Source organism: Acipenser ruthenus, chromosome 16 (genome assembly GCF_902713425.1).
Source record: "Acipenser ruthenus chromosome 16, fAciRut3.2 maternal haplotype, whole genome shotgun sequence".
Lineage (NCBI taxonomy): Eukaryota > Metazoa > Chordata > Actinopteri > Acipenseriformes > Acipenseridae > Acipenser > Acipenser ruthenus.
The window spans coordinates 2,861,382-2,876,570 of NC_081204.1; the positions used below are offsets into that span (position 1 = coordinate 2,861,382).

The 15,189-nt window shown below is 35.8% G+C and overlaps 2 protein-coding genes across 2 annotated transcripts; both read left to right on the top strand.

The window, feature by feature from the left end:
• Positions 1-6,194: 6,194 nt before the first annotated feature.
• LOC117414155 (parapinopsin-like) lies at positions 6,195-10,428 on the top strand. Its single transcript, XM_034023917.3, has 4 exons — positions 6,195-6,603; positions 7,677-8,005; positions 8,406-8,648; positions 9,586-10,428. Exons 1-4 carry the CDS (start codon positions 6,276-6,278, stop codon positions 9,712-9,714), a joined length of 1,029 nt encoding a protein of 342 aa, XP_033879808.3. The 5' UTR covers positions 6,195-6,275; the 3' UTR covers positions 9,715-10,428.
• Positions 10,429-11,511: 1,083 nt separating this feature from the next.
• LOC117412132 (selenoprotein K-like) lies at positions 11,512-14,680 on the top strand. Its single transcript, XM_034020134.3, has 5 exons — positions 11,512-11,665; positions 12,462-12,552; positions 12,832-12,915; positions 13,590-13,685; positions 14,161-14,680. The coding sequence occupies exons 1-5, from the start codon at positions 11,647-11,649 to the stop codon at positions 14,162-14,164; spliced, it is 294 nt and encodes a 97-aa protein (XP_033876025.3). The 5' UTR covers positions 11,512-11,646; the 3' UTR covers positions 14,165-14,680.
• The last annotated feature ends 509 nt before the right edge of the window (positions 14,681-15,189 follow it).

Below are 15,189 nucleotides of genomic sequence, written 5' to 3' on the forward strand. Positions count from 1 at the left end.
AATTGTATTTAATCCATAGCAATATTCTTGTGAAATTGGTCACAAAGAAAATCAATGACTTATCACTACTCTCTGGTTCTTCAAGTATAATACATTCTTCCCACTGATTGCTAGAGAAACAGCCTGTATGCTTTGATCAACCACTCAAGATAGAAATTCCTTTAGAGAAGTAATGATGGAATATGAAGGTTTCAGGTGATCACATTTTACTGAGAATCATGAATATAGATGATGCATTTTCAGCCCGTGCTCGCACAAAGCTTGTCACCTTATTTTACCAGCTTCAGGCTCTGGCACTTCCATTTAGAAATCCCACCTGTGTCTCACAGGCAAGCCAATTACTTTGATTCTCTTTTTTTCTGCATCTTTCTTCTATCAATTAATTTGAGAAAGGCAATTTCACTTTACAGACTGTCTGACAGTTTTGCTTCACTTGCCGTGGTTCAGTACTCTTTATTAAAATGTACATTCTTCAAACAACATGGAATTTGCCCCGAAGAGCCAAGCAACTTCTCCTACTTAAAGGAGAGGCACATGAAAGTTTATTCAACACAAGTCTATTAAGTACTGTGCAGCAGTATAGTGAAGGGTGCCAGAACGCACACATAAAATCGGTCCATCTCTGTGAAGAGTCGCCATTTAATTACTGAGAATCGAGCTGCAAGCATCCAAAAGTGTAAACATTCAATACAATTAGGCGTGTTTATCAGGTTCAGGCTTTCTTTCAAACTTTGAGCCAGCTTCACCATGGTTTCGTTGAACACGTAAAAACTTCTGGTTTGGTAGCTTTTTTTAGGGTTTTTTTCCTTTCTAAAAAACCCCTGATCTAATCACGGTTTGGAGAAAAGAGCTTTGATAATCCAGCCCCATGTGTACTTACAATTGTAATCATTTTTAGAACCAGCAACATACAGTAAAACACAATGTTTGACAGTACCTAGCATATGGTACAACCTTAGTTTGGCCAACAACTTGATTACTTATTGCACGTCAAAATTTGTATTATTGTATTGGCAGACATTCTATCTAGACAGCAGTAAGTTGATTGGTCAAGATGTCAACCTATCCCAAAAACAATCCATAGCAATCAGAAACCATTCTTCCAAGCTTGATTCAATTCTTATTAAAAACAAATCTAAGTCAGGCTACACGTGTTGTCCAAGTTGCAGACAGGCAGTCTACATCCTGTCTTTTTCCGCACTGCATAAACAGAAGTTGGGTCAGCAGACCGATTAATGAAATCCCCAAAGGCCATCTTTGAATAAAAGCGTACTAAAATTGCAATCAGTCAGGAAAACTGCAGCTGTCAGCCGTACACAACAGGGGCTGCTGACTGATGACAGAGAAATCACCCTGATGTGGGGGGAAGTTTAAGGAATCTTAAGGAGTCCGTTATCCTGTGTAACTTATACAGATATCTGCAGGCACAGTATTTTTTCCACAAATTATATTAGACCTCTACTTTATCTTCATTTTCTGAAGTGATAAGCACTGTACACTGTACCTTCCAAAAAGTACCAACACATAAAAAAAAACACTGTTGGGTTTCATGAAATAGGGAGAAACCACTTTCAGAGAACACCAAAGTAAACATCCTTGTAATTCTTCTAATGCCTGCTAAAATCTGGTCATGTTCACCACAACAAGCTGCTGACACCTAGTGGAAAAATCACAGAACTACAGAGATGTTTGCTTGGCATTGCAGTTTGCACCTTCCAATTCATAGCTTGAATCTATTGTGCAGTCGACAGAAAGCTGTCCAGAAACCACACTTGCTGATGGCTCATCTGTGAGCCAACAGCAAGTCTGACAAGAACCACAACTGCAAAAAAAAAAAAAAAAAAAAAAAAAAAAGCCTTTTACATCTCTTAAAACTACCAACAAGATCCTAATCCTATTAATTAAATGGAGTGGAGAGTCATTATTTAAAAAGAAACAAACTAAGAGTGAGTGTTTTATATACCCTTTAAACAGAAGCTGGCCTATAAAGGCATATATTAATGTCGCTATTAAAAAATAGTTAACAGCAATGACAGGTTGGTCGCACGCTCAAAAAAATCTCTTTTAGACGTGACCGTTAATAATTATAAGCATCAGGTTCCTCTTACATTTTGTTTTTAAAACGTATTATTTGTTGAAACAAAAAGAAACAAACAAAGAGTTTCGACACATAATGTGTCTTCATAAGGTGTTGCAGCAATTGTCAATTAAAAAACACACACACACATTATATATATATATATATATACACACACACACACACACACACACACTCCAAATCGAATTCCAGCTTATTAAATGGTTGACCAATAGGACTAGCATACGAGGCTTTGAATTGTATTGATTGATATAACCCAAACTGCACAGCTACAGTATATCAAGCTATATGTCTGTAGTAACAAATGCTGTCAACTTCTACTTATAAGAAATAGGCTACTATTTCACATTATACACAATGCAGAACCTCAAGCAGATCTGCAGCAGAGATCACAGCTGATGTCAGATTTTGTAATTCAATTTTGAAAATGAATAACAACTTTTCAAGTGTAAGGTTACTTATTTTCAGATGACATGATTTCATTCCAGAGTTTTCAAAACCATGTAACTGTTACCCCAAAACAGGTCTTCCCTATGAAGCAGTTACAAGTTAATCTATGAAATACTTTGCAGTGCGTTACAACCACTATAGCCTATTACACATGAATGGCTGAGGCCTTAGGATGCCCCATGATCAACCCCAGTTTAAACGACCATCATGTAGTTGGGGTTAGTCGGTTTGCTAATGTCAAATAGCAGGGATTCAGTTCACAATGACACAGGGCTGAAATCAAGAGATCTAAAATGCGTGTACCAATAAGTCATATTCTAGTTGTTAGCACCAAAATAAAAACAAGAATGAAGACTTGTTACATTTGTTTTCTATAACAGCTTGTAATATGAAAATCTAAAAAATATCAAAATGTAAAGTTCTCCTCAATGTTTTTTTTTTTTTTTTATGGTTTTCTGAAGAGGGAACCATTAGAAAAAAACATGTAACAGTAAAGTCGTACATGAATATATTGAACTCTATAGAACAGGCTAATTCTCTGGTCTTACATTAAACAGCAAGTCAATTGTAATCCCATTCTTGACTTAATCAATGATAAACCTCTTTAAAAGGTCATAGACTATACCATTTTAAATATAGCTGTCCTTATGTGGGGTAATATCTACAAGAAATGCCACACTGGTAGGTGGGTAGAATACTATATGCAAATCTGTGTTTGTGTATATTTGTGCATTTAGATTGCAAAAAATGCACAGGCAGATCTGTAAATGAAGAAATGAATTTAATAAATGTCCTTGTGAACGATGTGCTACCATCTCAGTGGACTAATCTTGAATGAGTAACTTAATAAATACATTTGATTTACAGATTTATTCAATTACATTGAAACAGTCCATACAATCCATGCAGTCATGTAAAATATTACACAGTATAAAGTTGTATAAATACAGACGTATACATAAATACACAGTATAAATAATGACGGGAAAGGTGAACAAAACAATCAGATTAACCCATCCAAGAAGTGAAGAAAAAAAGATTATTTCAACGAAGGCATCGTTCCAATCTTTGTAGGTGTTTGTGTCAAACAAAACAGGAATGCCAGGAAATACTAGCAGCCCCAGAAAATCAATGCATGACACACTTTGTAAATGTAATAAATCTGAGCCCTGAAAAATCTTCAAAAGGTTAAAGTACTATAGGTATTATCTCAGTACGCTAATGCATGGTCAATGCTTTTCAAAAACAAATCGCGTGCACAAGACTTGCTGAGCTACTGTCCAAACTGGCAGACACAATCCACTTTAGTCAATATCTTGCCAGACATATCCACTATCCTGGAGCTCAACAGAGCATTCAGAGGGTATAATTAGAGATGAAAGTCATCTCTGTAACGACTAAAGGAAGGTTTCTGATGTGACTGAGCCATCCTCCCCTGTTCTGTACACATTTTCTGCAAAGCCAACAGCGATTGTAAGCACCTAAGCATGTTATCTGAACTCTCACAGACTAGCATTTGATAAAGACAAACCAAAAAGTGAAAAGATCTTGAGCTTCATCATCGCGGAAGATTGGTGTATCTGTGAGTGCAACGTGTTTCATGATGTGCTGAAGAAAAAGTGTCTTGTTCTCATGTATACTCAATAAAGGAATTTATTCATTACCCTGACAAAAATAATTCAGGACTGAAAGGATTAAATAAGGTTTATATAACTGACCACACAGTGCTTATCTAGCGCAAGGGCTTTATATTAGAATCACTATAAACACTAATATACAGTACTTCAACACTTTTTATTACAGCCCAATTAGAAAAGCTATTATATTTGGAAAAGGTTATGCTCTCAGAAGGATAGTATATTTTCAATATATATATATATATATATATATTATATATATAGAGTGCTCTCCCTTTATAGCGCTGTAGTCGGGAGCTATAGTTAAGAGCTATTTGTGTTTCACCTTATAACAAGAATACTAGTGTTAGTGTAATGGCATTATGGGGCAAATGGTAGCTATGACCATACAACCTTATAACCTGTTCCACAGTATAATGGGCCTGCCTTATAAAGGGGGAGCATTGTACTGAGGATATATTTTCAAGTTATATAAAATATATGTAAAATGTAGGCACAACATATATATTGTAAAGCTATATATTTTAAATACATATGAACCACATAGACCATATTTTTTTTTTTTAAGTTCCCATATGGGTTTCTACATACAATTGCATTCAATTAACAGGTGTTTTTTTTTTTGTTTTTTTTTTATTAATTTACGGTAGTTAATACAGCTCTTGGGAGATGTTGCAGTGAGGTCAGTAGAACATATAGATCCTGAAGGTATCTCTTGATCTTGATCCTACCAGTGGATTAATGAAAAGCTGATGTTCAAAATGAGATATAGATTAGGAGTGAACTAAAATCATTAATTTAAAAGCATATACTTAATTATTTCTTCTATCAACCTTCTCAGATCCCAAGTGAAGTGTGGATAACCGGATCAAAAAATCATTGCATGCATTTGTGTTATTTTGCAGACACTCTCGGAAAGAGAGGCCAAGGATTGACTAGCATTGACAGTGAATTGCTCCCTCACCCCCTGGCATGCTGATCACTCCAGGCAGGCTTGGGCAGACTGGGGCAGGCGTGGATGCGAGGTAGCTTGGATTGCCACTGCTTCTCATATCTCTGTTCTATGGACAAAGGAAAGGACATCAGTCTACAGTACTGCCTCTAATCAGCAGCAGAATTAAATCACAAAAAAAGAAATGTAGTCCTAGAAAGTACCAGGCATCCTCTTCATACAAAAAAATAACCCTGAACTGACCTCTAATCATTCCTAAAACTGATGCTTATTGCTGGTTTGCTCCAAATTAAAGCAGCTTCCAGGCGATTGTGTTCCATTTGGAATACTGAGTCAAGCTGCTTAATTATAGGGCAGAAAGAAAAAATGAAGTCACTGCAAATGTTCTTTATATGTATTTTTGCTCTTTCAGGTCTTATTCAAGTCTGAAAAACAGTATCTTTACCGCACCATACAGGCTGGCCACGTGGCATAGAGCCATGACCTACATGACTTTACAGCTATATAACAGGAGAGACAGGTCACCTTTCGGTCACTTATAACAGCTTGAGCTTCTTTTATAAAAGGCCTTGAAACACTTCAAGACATGTAACCACATAGTTAACAAGATAAGAAGGTGACAACTCATGCAGGTACCTGGCTGTGCACTTGAAAGGCTATGGAGAATTACTGCCTTATTGCTGTTGTGTGCGGACAGAAGCGACACAGTCTCTGTATCTGTCTTGTATAGAACAGTTACTAGAAATCCCACATTTATTTATACTCAAGTTACTTATCAGTACACTGTTTGTTACTAGCTGGAACATTATTGATTAATTCTCTATGGTGCTAATTGCAATGTGCTACAATTGTGTTTTATGTTGGGTTACATAAATTCATTATAAAACAGGCTTGCAGATTCAAATCTTTTTAAAGTGTAAAATCCATTCTCTAAGGATTCTAATCCATTCAAATCTAAGGATTTGTAGTAGGATTTATGTAATCTTCAAGATGCCACTTTCAGTGAAGCGGAAATAAATAAAGGTTAAGACAAGGAGGTGTGTGAAAGCTGGTTCATTCCTGGGAAAGGTGAGGAGATTTGATTAGAATTTTTGCTCTCATTTGCCATTTCTGAGTTTTCCTTCCAACTCCGCAAATTATGGATCGTCCGGAGTTTTTAGCAGCTGCACAAAACAATGATTCTACTGAACAAGTACTGATGCCTAGGATTGGTTATACAATATTAGCCATTATCATGGCAATCTTTAGTATTGCATCAATTATCCTGAATACAACAGTTATTTTGGTGACCATACAATACCGGAAATTGAGGCAACCTTTAAACTATTCTCTGGTGAATTTGGCGGTTACCGATTTAGGCGTTACTCTTACAGGGGGATTGTTAACCACAGTGACAAATGCAATGGGCTACTTCAGTTTGGGAAGGATTGGATGTGTGATCGAGGGATTCTGTGTTGCATTCTTCGGTAAGTTAATTTACTGTGTTAGTAAGTTGACTGATGCGATTCCAGTAAATGCAACTAATCTATTATCACTGTTTTAGCACTCCCAATATTAGTGTATAAATTAATTAAATGAGAATACCCATCTTTAAAAAGTGAATGGTAAATGTAGTTTTATTATTGAAAAAAAGAAACATTCTGTAAGGATTAAACAGTAGGCCTTGTTTTCTTACAGATTACGATAGTCGTTCCAGAAAAAAAGTTTTTAAGTTATAAAAATATGCTGTTTATATAGTATGCTTTTAGTCATTGTTTATAATACTTATGAGTTGTATGCAGTATGTATCTAGGTTACAAAAAAAAATAAAAAATCATTAGTCTTTAATATCCAGTGAATAGTCTCAAAATGTAACCCTGCATTCCACAAAACTGATCAAAATTGGAGACACGAAATAAATCCTTTTCAGATCCTTATTATTAAATTAAAAAACAAAAGCATACAATACAATTATTAGCATAAAAAGAATTCAAGCAAGTTTTACTTACCTATAGAAACTAAAATAAAACTCCATATAGACCATTTAATTGAGTCCAGTAGACTGGACACAATGCAGCCAAGGGTTCAAAATAATTAAAGCAAACTTGGGACAGTTCTTGAATTGTAAATATTGTAAATTCTCCTATATAATGCACTGCTAGTATCTCTGTACATTGAACCCTACACTTTCTCTCTCTACTGCTGTATGTCACAGTCTGAGCACTGTCTGCATGTAACTGACAACATTTAAATTAATTTTAAAGCTCATGATAATTTAAGAAGCCAGTTCTTTCAAATGAACTGTGTTGCTATTGATTTCTTTCCAGGATAACAGCATTTTTTTTTAACCAACGCTCATCTCATGGAAAAACTTTTAAATGCACTACAAGAGATGTTAGTTTTCATCACCTACTGTATTTACTTCAAATGCTATTTTGTTTTTTTTATCAATCCATTTAGGACACAGGACCATTTAGATCAATCCAATAGACCCCTAAATATGTAATTAATAAGTGGAGGTTATTTTTAAAAAACATTTGCCTTTAACTGTGTTTTACAGGTATCGCGGGTCTCTGCACAGTGGCAGTGATAGCAGTTGAGCGTCTCATTGTAGTTTGTAAACCCTTGAGGACAGTCACCTTTCAGTCAAAGCATGCTGTGGCAGGAGTAGCCTTGTCTTGGATCTGGTCTTTCATTTGGAACACGCCCCCTCTGCTCGGATGGGGGAGTTACCAGCTGGAGGGGGTGAAGACCTCGTGTGCCCCTGACTGGTACAGCACTGATCCCGTCAACGTCTCCTACATCATCTGCTACTTCTCGTTGTGCTTCACTGTACCATTCGTCATCATTGTGTTTTCTTATTCACACCTACTGTGGACATTAAGAAAGGTAAATAAAACATCTCATGCAAACATGCATGTTAACACGTTTATTAATCTATGCATAAATTGGATCAAGGTTGGAGCCCATTCATCTGATGAGCAATGCATTTGATATAGTAAAATGGCACCAGCTGTGTTAACATCAACAACCAGCTTTCACTGCAAGCCTGTCAAGTACGTCTCTTCAGTTTGGATGGGTTTAAAAATTGCAAAGTCCTTCAAAGAAATTGGATCAATTTGGAAGGTCTGTTCTCACAAGCAAAGGTTCTTTCAAGAAATAAGATCATGGAAATGAGATTCCATTCCTTTGACTGTGAAGATAGACCTTTATCGTGTTGCCTTTTTTTTTTGCCAATAAGCTTCCGCATTACAGGACCTATCTAATGCCAGGTTCCTTGTTCACACAGGTGTCCAGGCTCGGGGTTGCCGAGGCGGGCAGCACTGCCAAAGCTGAAGCTCAGGTTGCCCGGATGGTTATAATGATGGTGTTGGCATTTCTCGTCTGTTGGCTTCCTTATGCAGCGTTTGCTATGGCAGTGGTCTTCAATCCTCAGCTTCACATTAATCCCATCATTGCAACTGTTCCCATGTACCTCTCCAAAACCAGCACAGTCTACAACCCAATCATTTACATCTTCATGAACAGACAGGCGAGTAGCTAAAATATTGTAGTGCCCCACAGCATCCACTTTCTCACTCCTCAGTGTCTGGCCCCATAGATCAAGTTGAAAGTGAGTAATGTGTCTATTATGGCTTAAGTAAGTACCAGTATAGCATTAATTACAACCGTGGAATTCACTGCCCATTACTATAATAGGGATTCCAAGTCAGTATAATTGTTATTAACAGATTTTCTGAAAGGAAAAACCTATTCACAAAACTTTAAATACTATTAAACGAAAGGTTTTCTTTGATCAATTAGGTCAATATTTTAGTTCCCAGAAGACTTTTAAACTCCATTAGAGAAGATCATCTTATTATCAGGTTTAAAATAACTGTTTCTCAATAGGACCCTACAAAAAAATATGAAATCAACTTAAGACTGCTTACATATATCCAGGTTATTTATTTCTGGTTTAGTAACTTTATTCAGTGTATTTCACCTCTCTGAAAAAAATCTAGCTCATGGTATATATACCAAGCTTATATGCCAAACTGAATATAATCATTTTTATTTTCCTTGTTAACATTCTGACAACTTTTTACACTTAGAACTCTAAAGTCTATTTCAAAGCTCTTTTCAAAATGTCCGCTCTAGTGCACCAACAGTGTCAGGATTACTGTCCACATTGTCAAACAGGTCACACAGCAATAACGATCCATGAGGTGGTACAGAACAGAAAAGCCAGTGCATTTCTTGTTATGTTTTTTAATTTATTTTTTTATTGCTCTTCCTGCAGTGATTTAGAGGACAGCTCTCAAACCCCAGTGCACTAAAGCAGACATTTTGAAAAAAGACTTTAAAAGTATGTTAACAATGAAAAGAAATGACAGTTGCATTATTTAAACACTTGTAGCAACATGTGGGGACACTGTGATATATGTTTCGGCAATTAAATGTTATATAAATTGGATTTTATCTTTCAGTTCCGTGACTATGCTGTTCCATTCTTAATGTGTGGAAGAAATCCTTGGGCTACAGAGGCCGATGGCCCAGAAGAGGAAACCACCATTTCTACAATCAATATAAGTAATACCAAAGTTGCTCCCACATAACATGTTTTTTTGTTGTTGTAAAGTTAACTTTCTTTAAATTTATTTGACTTTACTGAGCATAAATAGCCGTACCACTGTTAAGTACATGCAGTATTCATTTATTCCAGGCATCTGGGAAATCATTATGATATAATGCACATGATATATTGAAATATACTCTCGATGTATGCATACATTTTATTCTAGAGCACATAATTCTTACCTAGTACATACAAAATATACTTAAGTTGGCTTTTGAATTACAAACTAGAAGGAATTTTGCACCAGGAAACAGCAGCAACTTCTGGATATTCAAAATTGAAGTTAATGTAAATTAACAACATACTTCAAATACTTGATATTGTGTTAGCCAGCTACTTTGTGCAGCGCACAGTTTTGTTCTTTATAAATAAATAGTGTATGTCATTTTTTATATTGTTCAAGCTAATTTTAGACAAGACATGATTTAATCACTTCTTAATGCATTTTAATTAGTCAAAAACTGCTCATGGTCTTTAAAGAATATAGTCTTTATTTCCAGCTACTTTATATAGGTTGTTATAAAGCACTCTAATAATAGTATTTTAATGTTGTATTATGTATGTCATACTGCATTATGTATTTTTCCCTGTGGTTTTGGTTGTTAGAGAAATCAATTATTGTATGTTAGTGTTAACAAATATTTCATATTGTCAATAAACTTGTACAGCTGTTCTTGTAAAAGGTTGTTTTTCTTTCAGGAAAGAAACACACTCAAAGAGTTTTGAGAATGAAGCTCCTCTGGAGAACTCTACTTGCCCGGACTGAACACAGTATATAGGTCACATTGTCACATGATCTGAATGGAATAAGTATCTGTTCAGTCCTGGCAGTTAGGGTTCGCCAGACAAGCTTGAAGAAAGCTCAAAGCCGGGTAACTGCAGATTTCAAGAAAAATGCCAACTCAATATTGCATCACCAGAACCCAAAATGAATGAATCACTTTATTTAAAAAGCATCACAATCAGTCCAGTATATTTAGATGAAGATGACATATCATGTTGAGAGGGTGGTGCTAGATATTTCGTCACGTCACTCCAGACAGACGTTATTCCGGTAAAGCCGCAATATTTAAAGTATTGTGTGTCTGCTACAGAAGAGTCTCGCTGACTCCAAGGGGCTTGACATATTTTAAACCATGCAATATTGGCAACCAATTAAACTACATATAAAAAGCGCAGATCAAGGCATGCACGGAGATCTGAGATTCCTGGCTGGTGCCGATTGCAAGACTATGGGTGTATATCGAGCACTTACTTTAAAAGAACCCTTTGATTTCCAACAGTGCAGGTTAAGAACGCCAAAGCAGCAGCCCCTCCCTCCTCTTATCTGCAAAACGTAGGCAAAGTGATGTTGACAACCGTTGGTAGGAATTGCAATCTGATGGGCAGATTTTGCAAAACATTGCATTTCAAACTAATTAATTAAATATCAATATATGTGCATATAACTAAATTGAAGGAGCACTGCACCACAAAAACAAAGCACAGACCCACTTTAGACAAGTACTGGTATAAATGCAATACTGGTGCCACTGTTGTGTGTGTGTGTGTGTGTGTGTGTGTGTGTGTGTTCTAAGCTACACCATTCATTATTCATTGTTGTTGCTCAGTCGCCCAAACCAATATTTGCGTCTATTTTGACTTTAATAGTAAGACCAACTCCAGACATTTCTGAAGCTTGCTAGCATTTCAGGTACTTAAACAATTGTTTATCAGTGCAGACTCCACACCTTTAAGCAGGACTGCTAAACATTTCAGTTTTTTTCAGTGTAAACAAAGAACTGACATCACACGACGCACGGTGACATTTACAAGCAACGCAATGGCGTCATTTTGCGTAAGGAGGACTTACTACTGAATGAACCGGATGAGGAAGACCAAAATCAAGCGTTGACGCAACACTGTTTTGAAGATGGTTTACGTGTCTAATGGTGAGGAAGGGTTTTGATTTGTAAGCTTATACCACGTTTTTTGGGGTCTGTTCAAATAAACGTTCGAACTTGACAACCCATCTAAGAAATGTGTGTGTTTATTTTATTTTATTTATTTATTTATTTAGTAGCGCATAACGCTGATAATATACATCGTATTGCTAAACAAGCTTGATGGCGAAGTAGTTATTTATGTCCTGAATGGTTTAATTTTTTAGGACACTTTCTGACTTATAACCGATACGTCTAAATGAAAGGCGGAGAAGTATTGCGTGTAGCTCATGAGGTTATATCAATCAATGTTTGAATAGTTTACCATGAAATAACTTCGAACAAGTCTTACGCCACCATGGAAAATATTTTATACTGTGGATTTTTTACATGCAAATTTCAACACTCATCGACATTACGACGACTAGAGCGACTACTGCGACGTACTTGCCTGGAGAAAATATTGATAATCAAACTTCGTGTCTTTATTTATTTATTTATTTATTTATTTATTTATTTATGTATTTATTTTTTTAAAGCAGTTGACGCCCATACACACAGATATGTTCTTATCGTTAGGAAAAAGACTTGAAATCGCACTTCTTACCTATTTTTAGTTCAGATATCGAAACCTCAAAACTGAGCTTCAGTCTCGTTTGCTTTGGTTATGTTAAGTGTCGCTAGTTTATTTGTTAACACCTGTGGTTGATTTAACGTAGCGTCATTATTAACCGTTATAAATCATGTGCATCCAATGAAATCAATCTTATGCTGCCATTTCACTCTTCCTATGTTTCAATCCCAGGCCAGGTTCTGGATAGCCGGAGCCAGTCCCCTTGGAGTTTATCTTTTATTACAGATCTCTTTTGGGGAGTAGTGGAGTTTGTTGGATTATTGTAAGTCCTCTTTTTACACATTTCTGTTCTGTTAACTACTGCTAAATTGAAGAAAAATATGCCACAAATAAATAATAATATTAATTCTAGTTTGTCCAAAAGGGTTGTTGCAGTATTGTTTTTAGCATAGTAGTTCCATATGGGTGGGGTAGAGGGGGAGGAGATCTTAAACACCATCTTCCTCATCTTGATTAGAACCCCCTGAGTAGTAACCTGTCAATTCACATTTACCAATTGTGCAAAATGTTCTATTTAAATTGCCTTATTTTGTGTTTTTAGTTTTCATAGCTTGTTCCAGCCAGACTTGTCAAAGAAAGGAACTCCTGGCTCCTCATCCTCTTCTAGATTTGATGATGGCAGAGGGTATGTTTGATCTTCTTGACTCAGTATAGGCTATTGCAATAATTTGTTCATGTCATGCAGTCTACACAGAAGTACAGCATTTATCCAGCTGATTGGAACATGTCCTCGTAGCTATTTTTTAAATTACTGGTAACAAAAGTTTTAATTTATTTTATTAGCAATACAAATGTTTTTAGTGACTTCCCATTTTCTTCTATTTCATATTATTTCTTGATTGTATTTTATTAGTTCTAAACCCTAACTGTGAACTTGTCCTGGGTTTCAGAACTCTACTTCTTTAGGTGTGTTAATGAAGTGACAAGGTGCCAGGAATTTGAGCAATCAAGCCTCTGCTATATATGCCCTGAACTGATTGCACTAATCACAGCATGAGTAAAGATCATCTGAATCTGTAGGTTTACTAATAGAAATTGTTCATGTTTGTAATGGCATGCAATGAATGGGTGAAGGACTTGTGGGAGTTTTCCACCTCTGATTTTACACTTTAGATTATACAGATAATTCAAAGCAATGTTGCTACTACTTCCTGTGCTGTAGCTGTGTTGCAATCCGGTGCTTTTAGGTTATTTACAAAAATGCACAGGAATACATTGTTTTCAGGTATATCATTGCAGAGATTCCACATCGCATTGCAGTAAAGTCATCTTTTGATTTACTTTCTTTACCTTTAATAGCCCCCCTCGATTCCCTGGAGGAAGACGAATGGGAAGAGTAAATCATGGTGGAGGCGGTCCAAGTGCCCCTCCTATGGGAGGAGGTGGATGAGGAAGGTATATTATAGTCCATACCTCTCTAATGCAATCTTTCCTTTCTTTAGCAAGATTTAAAAACTGGTCCAAGTAGTCAAATCAATCTAGAATGTAAACTGTATATCGTAAAGGCTGATTAAAATGTAAGTTTCCCACATCAACGTACCATATCATTAATCGCCCTGTATATCAGAGCTCCTCTGCTCACATACACTCGAAGGATTTGTTTGTTTGCACACAACAGGAAAAACAAGTTTAGATTAATGCATGGCATTAGAACAGTTGTCTAGAACAAGTAAAAGGCATATCAAACTGTACTTAATCTTTGAAAATAAAAGGAGCTGATGGTGTTGGTATTTAGCTGATAATTTCAGCACATGTATCCTACTTCAGATCTCTGTAAAACAGATCCCTTACTTGAACTTTAGTTTAAAAGTGTTTTATTTTGAAAAAAATAAGTTACGTAATTGCTATTTCTTATTTTATAATTTAACAGGTAAACGCCTGCATAAATTAATGCAGGCAAGGATGCCCATGTTCACAAGGCTGGTCTGGATCTTTAAAGTGAAGGTCTTCATAAGAAGAGAATTGCGCAGTTGGTAATGTGAATGTGTGTGTGTCCACCTGAACAGCTGCTACTGCTGACATGCAGATTCTTGATGTTGCGCTGGGAATACCTGACCAAAGGTGCCACTGCAATTGATGAGCAGCATTTCCTTTCTTTGTATAATGGGAGTTTCCTAATGTTTTTCTTTTGTGTTGATTAAAAGTTCCTTTTTTTTATCTGTATGCTGAAATGTGTCAATAAAATAATAAAAAAATGTGTAATATTAAAAAAAATATATATATATACTATTGCTATTGAAATGAACTCTTGAATATTTATAAAGTAATGCTGGGAAGATGACCTGCTTTTACACCCCATTTTAATACAATATGAAACATGTATACAGGTTAAAATTAATGTGTGCTCATACAAAATGTGTTTTGTTTTCCTAATAAACAATTAGATAGTAGTAATATGTATCTGTATTATTCTTATATTTTTATAATCTCTGGTAAATTATAAATGGTACATATACTATTTACTTTGACAACCTGGGATTAATGCTGTAAATGACCAAAAATCAGGATATGTGCACTCTTATAAAATATACTCAAAGGTTAAAAGATATGCAGCCCACCTAAACCAATACAAAAGTGACTTGAACGTCATTAATCTACAGGCTGCTGCCTTCACAAGACCACTGTGAAAGTGCAGGAAACACAAAATTCAGGTGGACGTGCTCGTATTGGAAACAAAAACTTTATGAAGTTGTCATTTGAGTTCAAAACACTAAGTTATGTTATCAACTCTTCAGAAGTTACATACCCAAAAGCAAGACTTAATTACATCAAAGTTTCAAACGTATTAATATGCATATTTGAATAGTTCAGAGAATACAGATAAGAAACATCTATCATTTTAATTAAAGGAGACTTGCAACATGTCAGATTTACTGCTTTATTGTATTATCAGCGAGTT

What these genes read in the sequence shown, in the direction of transcription:
- LOC117414155 (XM_034023917.3), top strand. Translation starts at nt 6,276, where the DNA reads ATGGATCGTCCGGAGTTTTTAGCAGCTGCACAAAACAATGATTCTACT. An exon ending in TACTGTGGACATTAAGAAAG is followed by an intron (nt 8,006 to 8,405) that starts GTAAATAAAACA and finishes TTGTTCACACAG; the next exon opens with GTGTCCAGGCTCGGGGTTGC. An exon ending in ACATCTTCATGAACAGACAG is followed by an intron (nt 8,649 to 9,585) that starts GCGAGTAGCTAA and finishes TTTATCTTTCAG; the next exon opens with TTCCGTGACTATGCTGTTCC.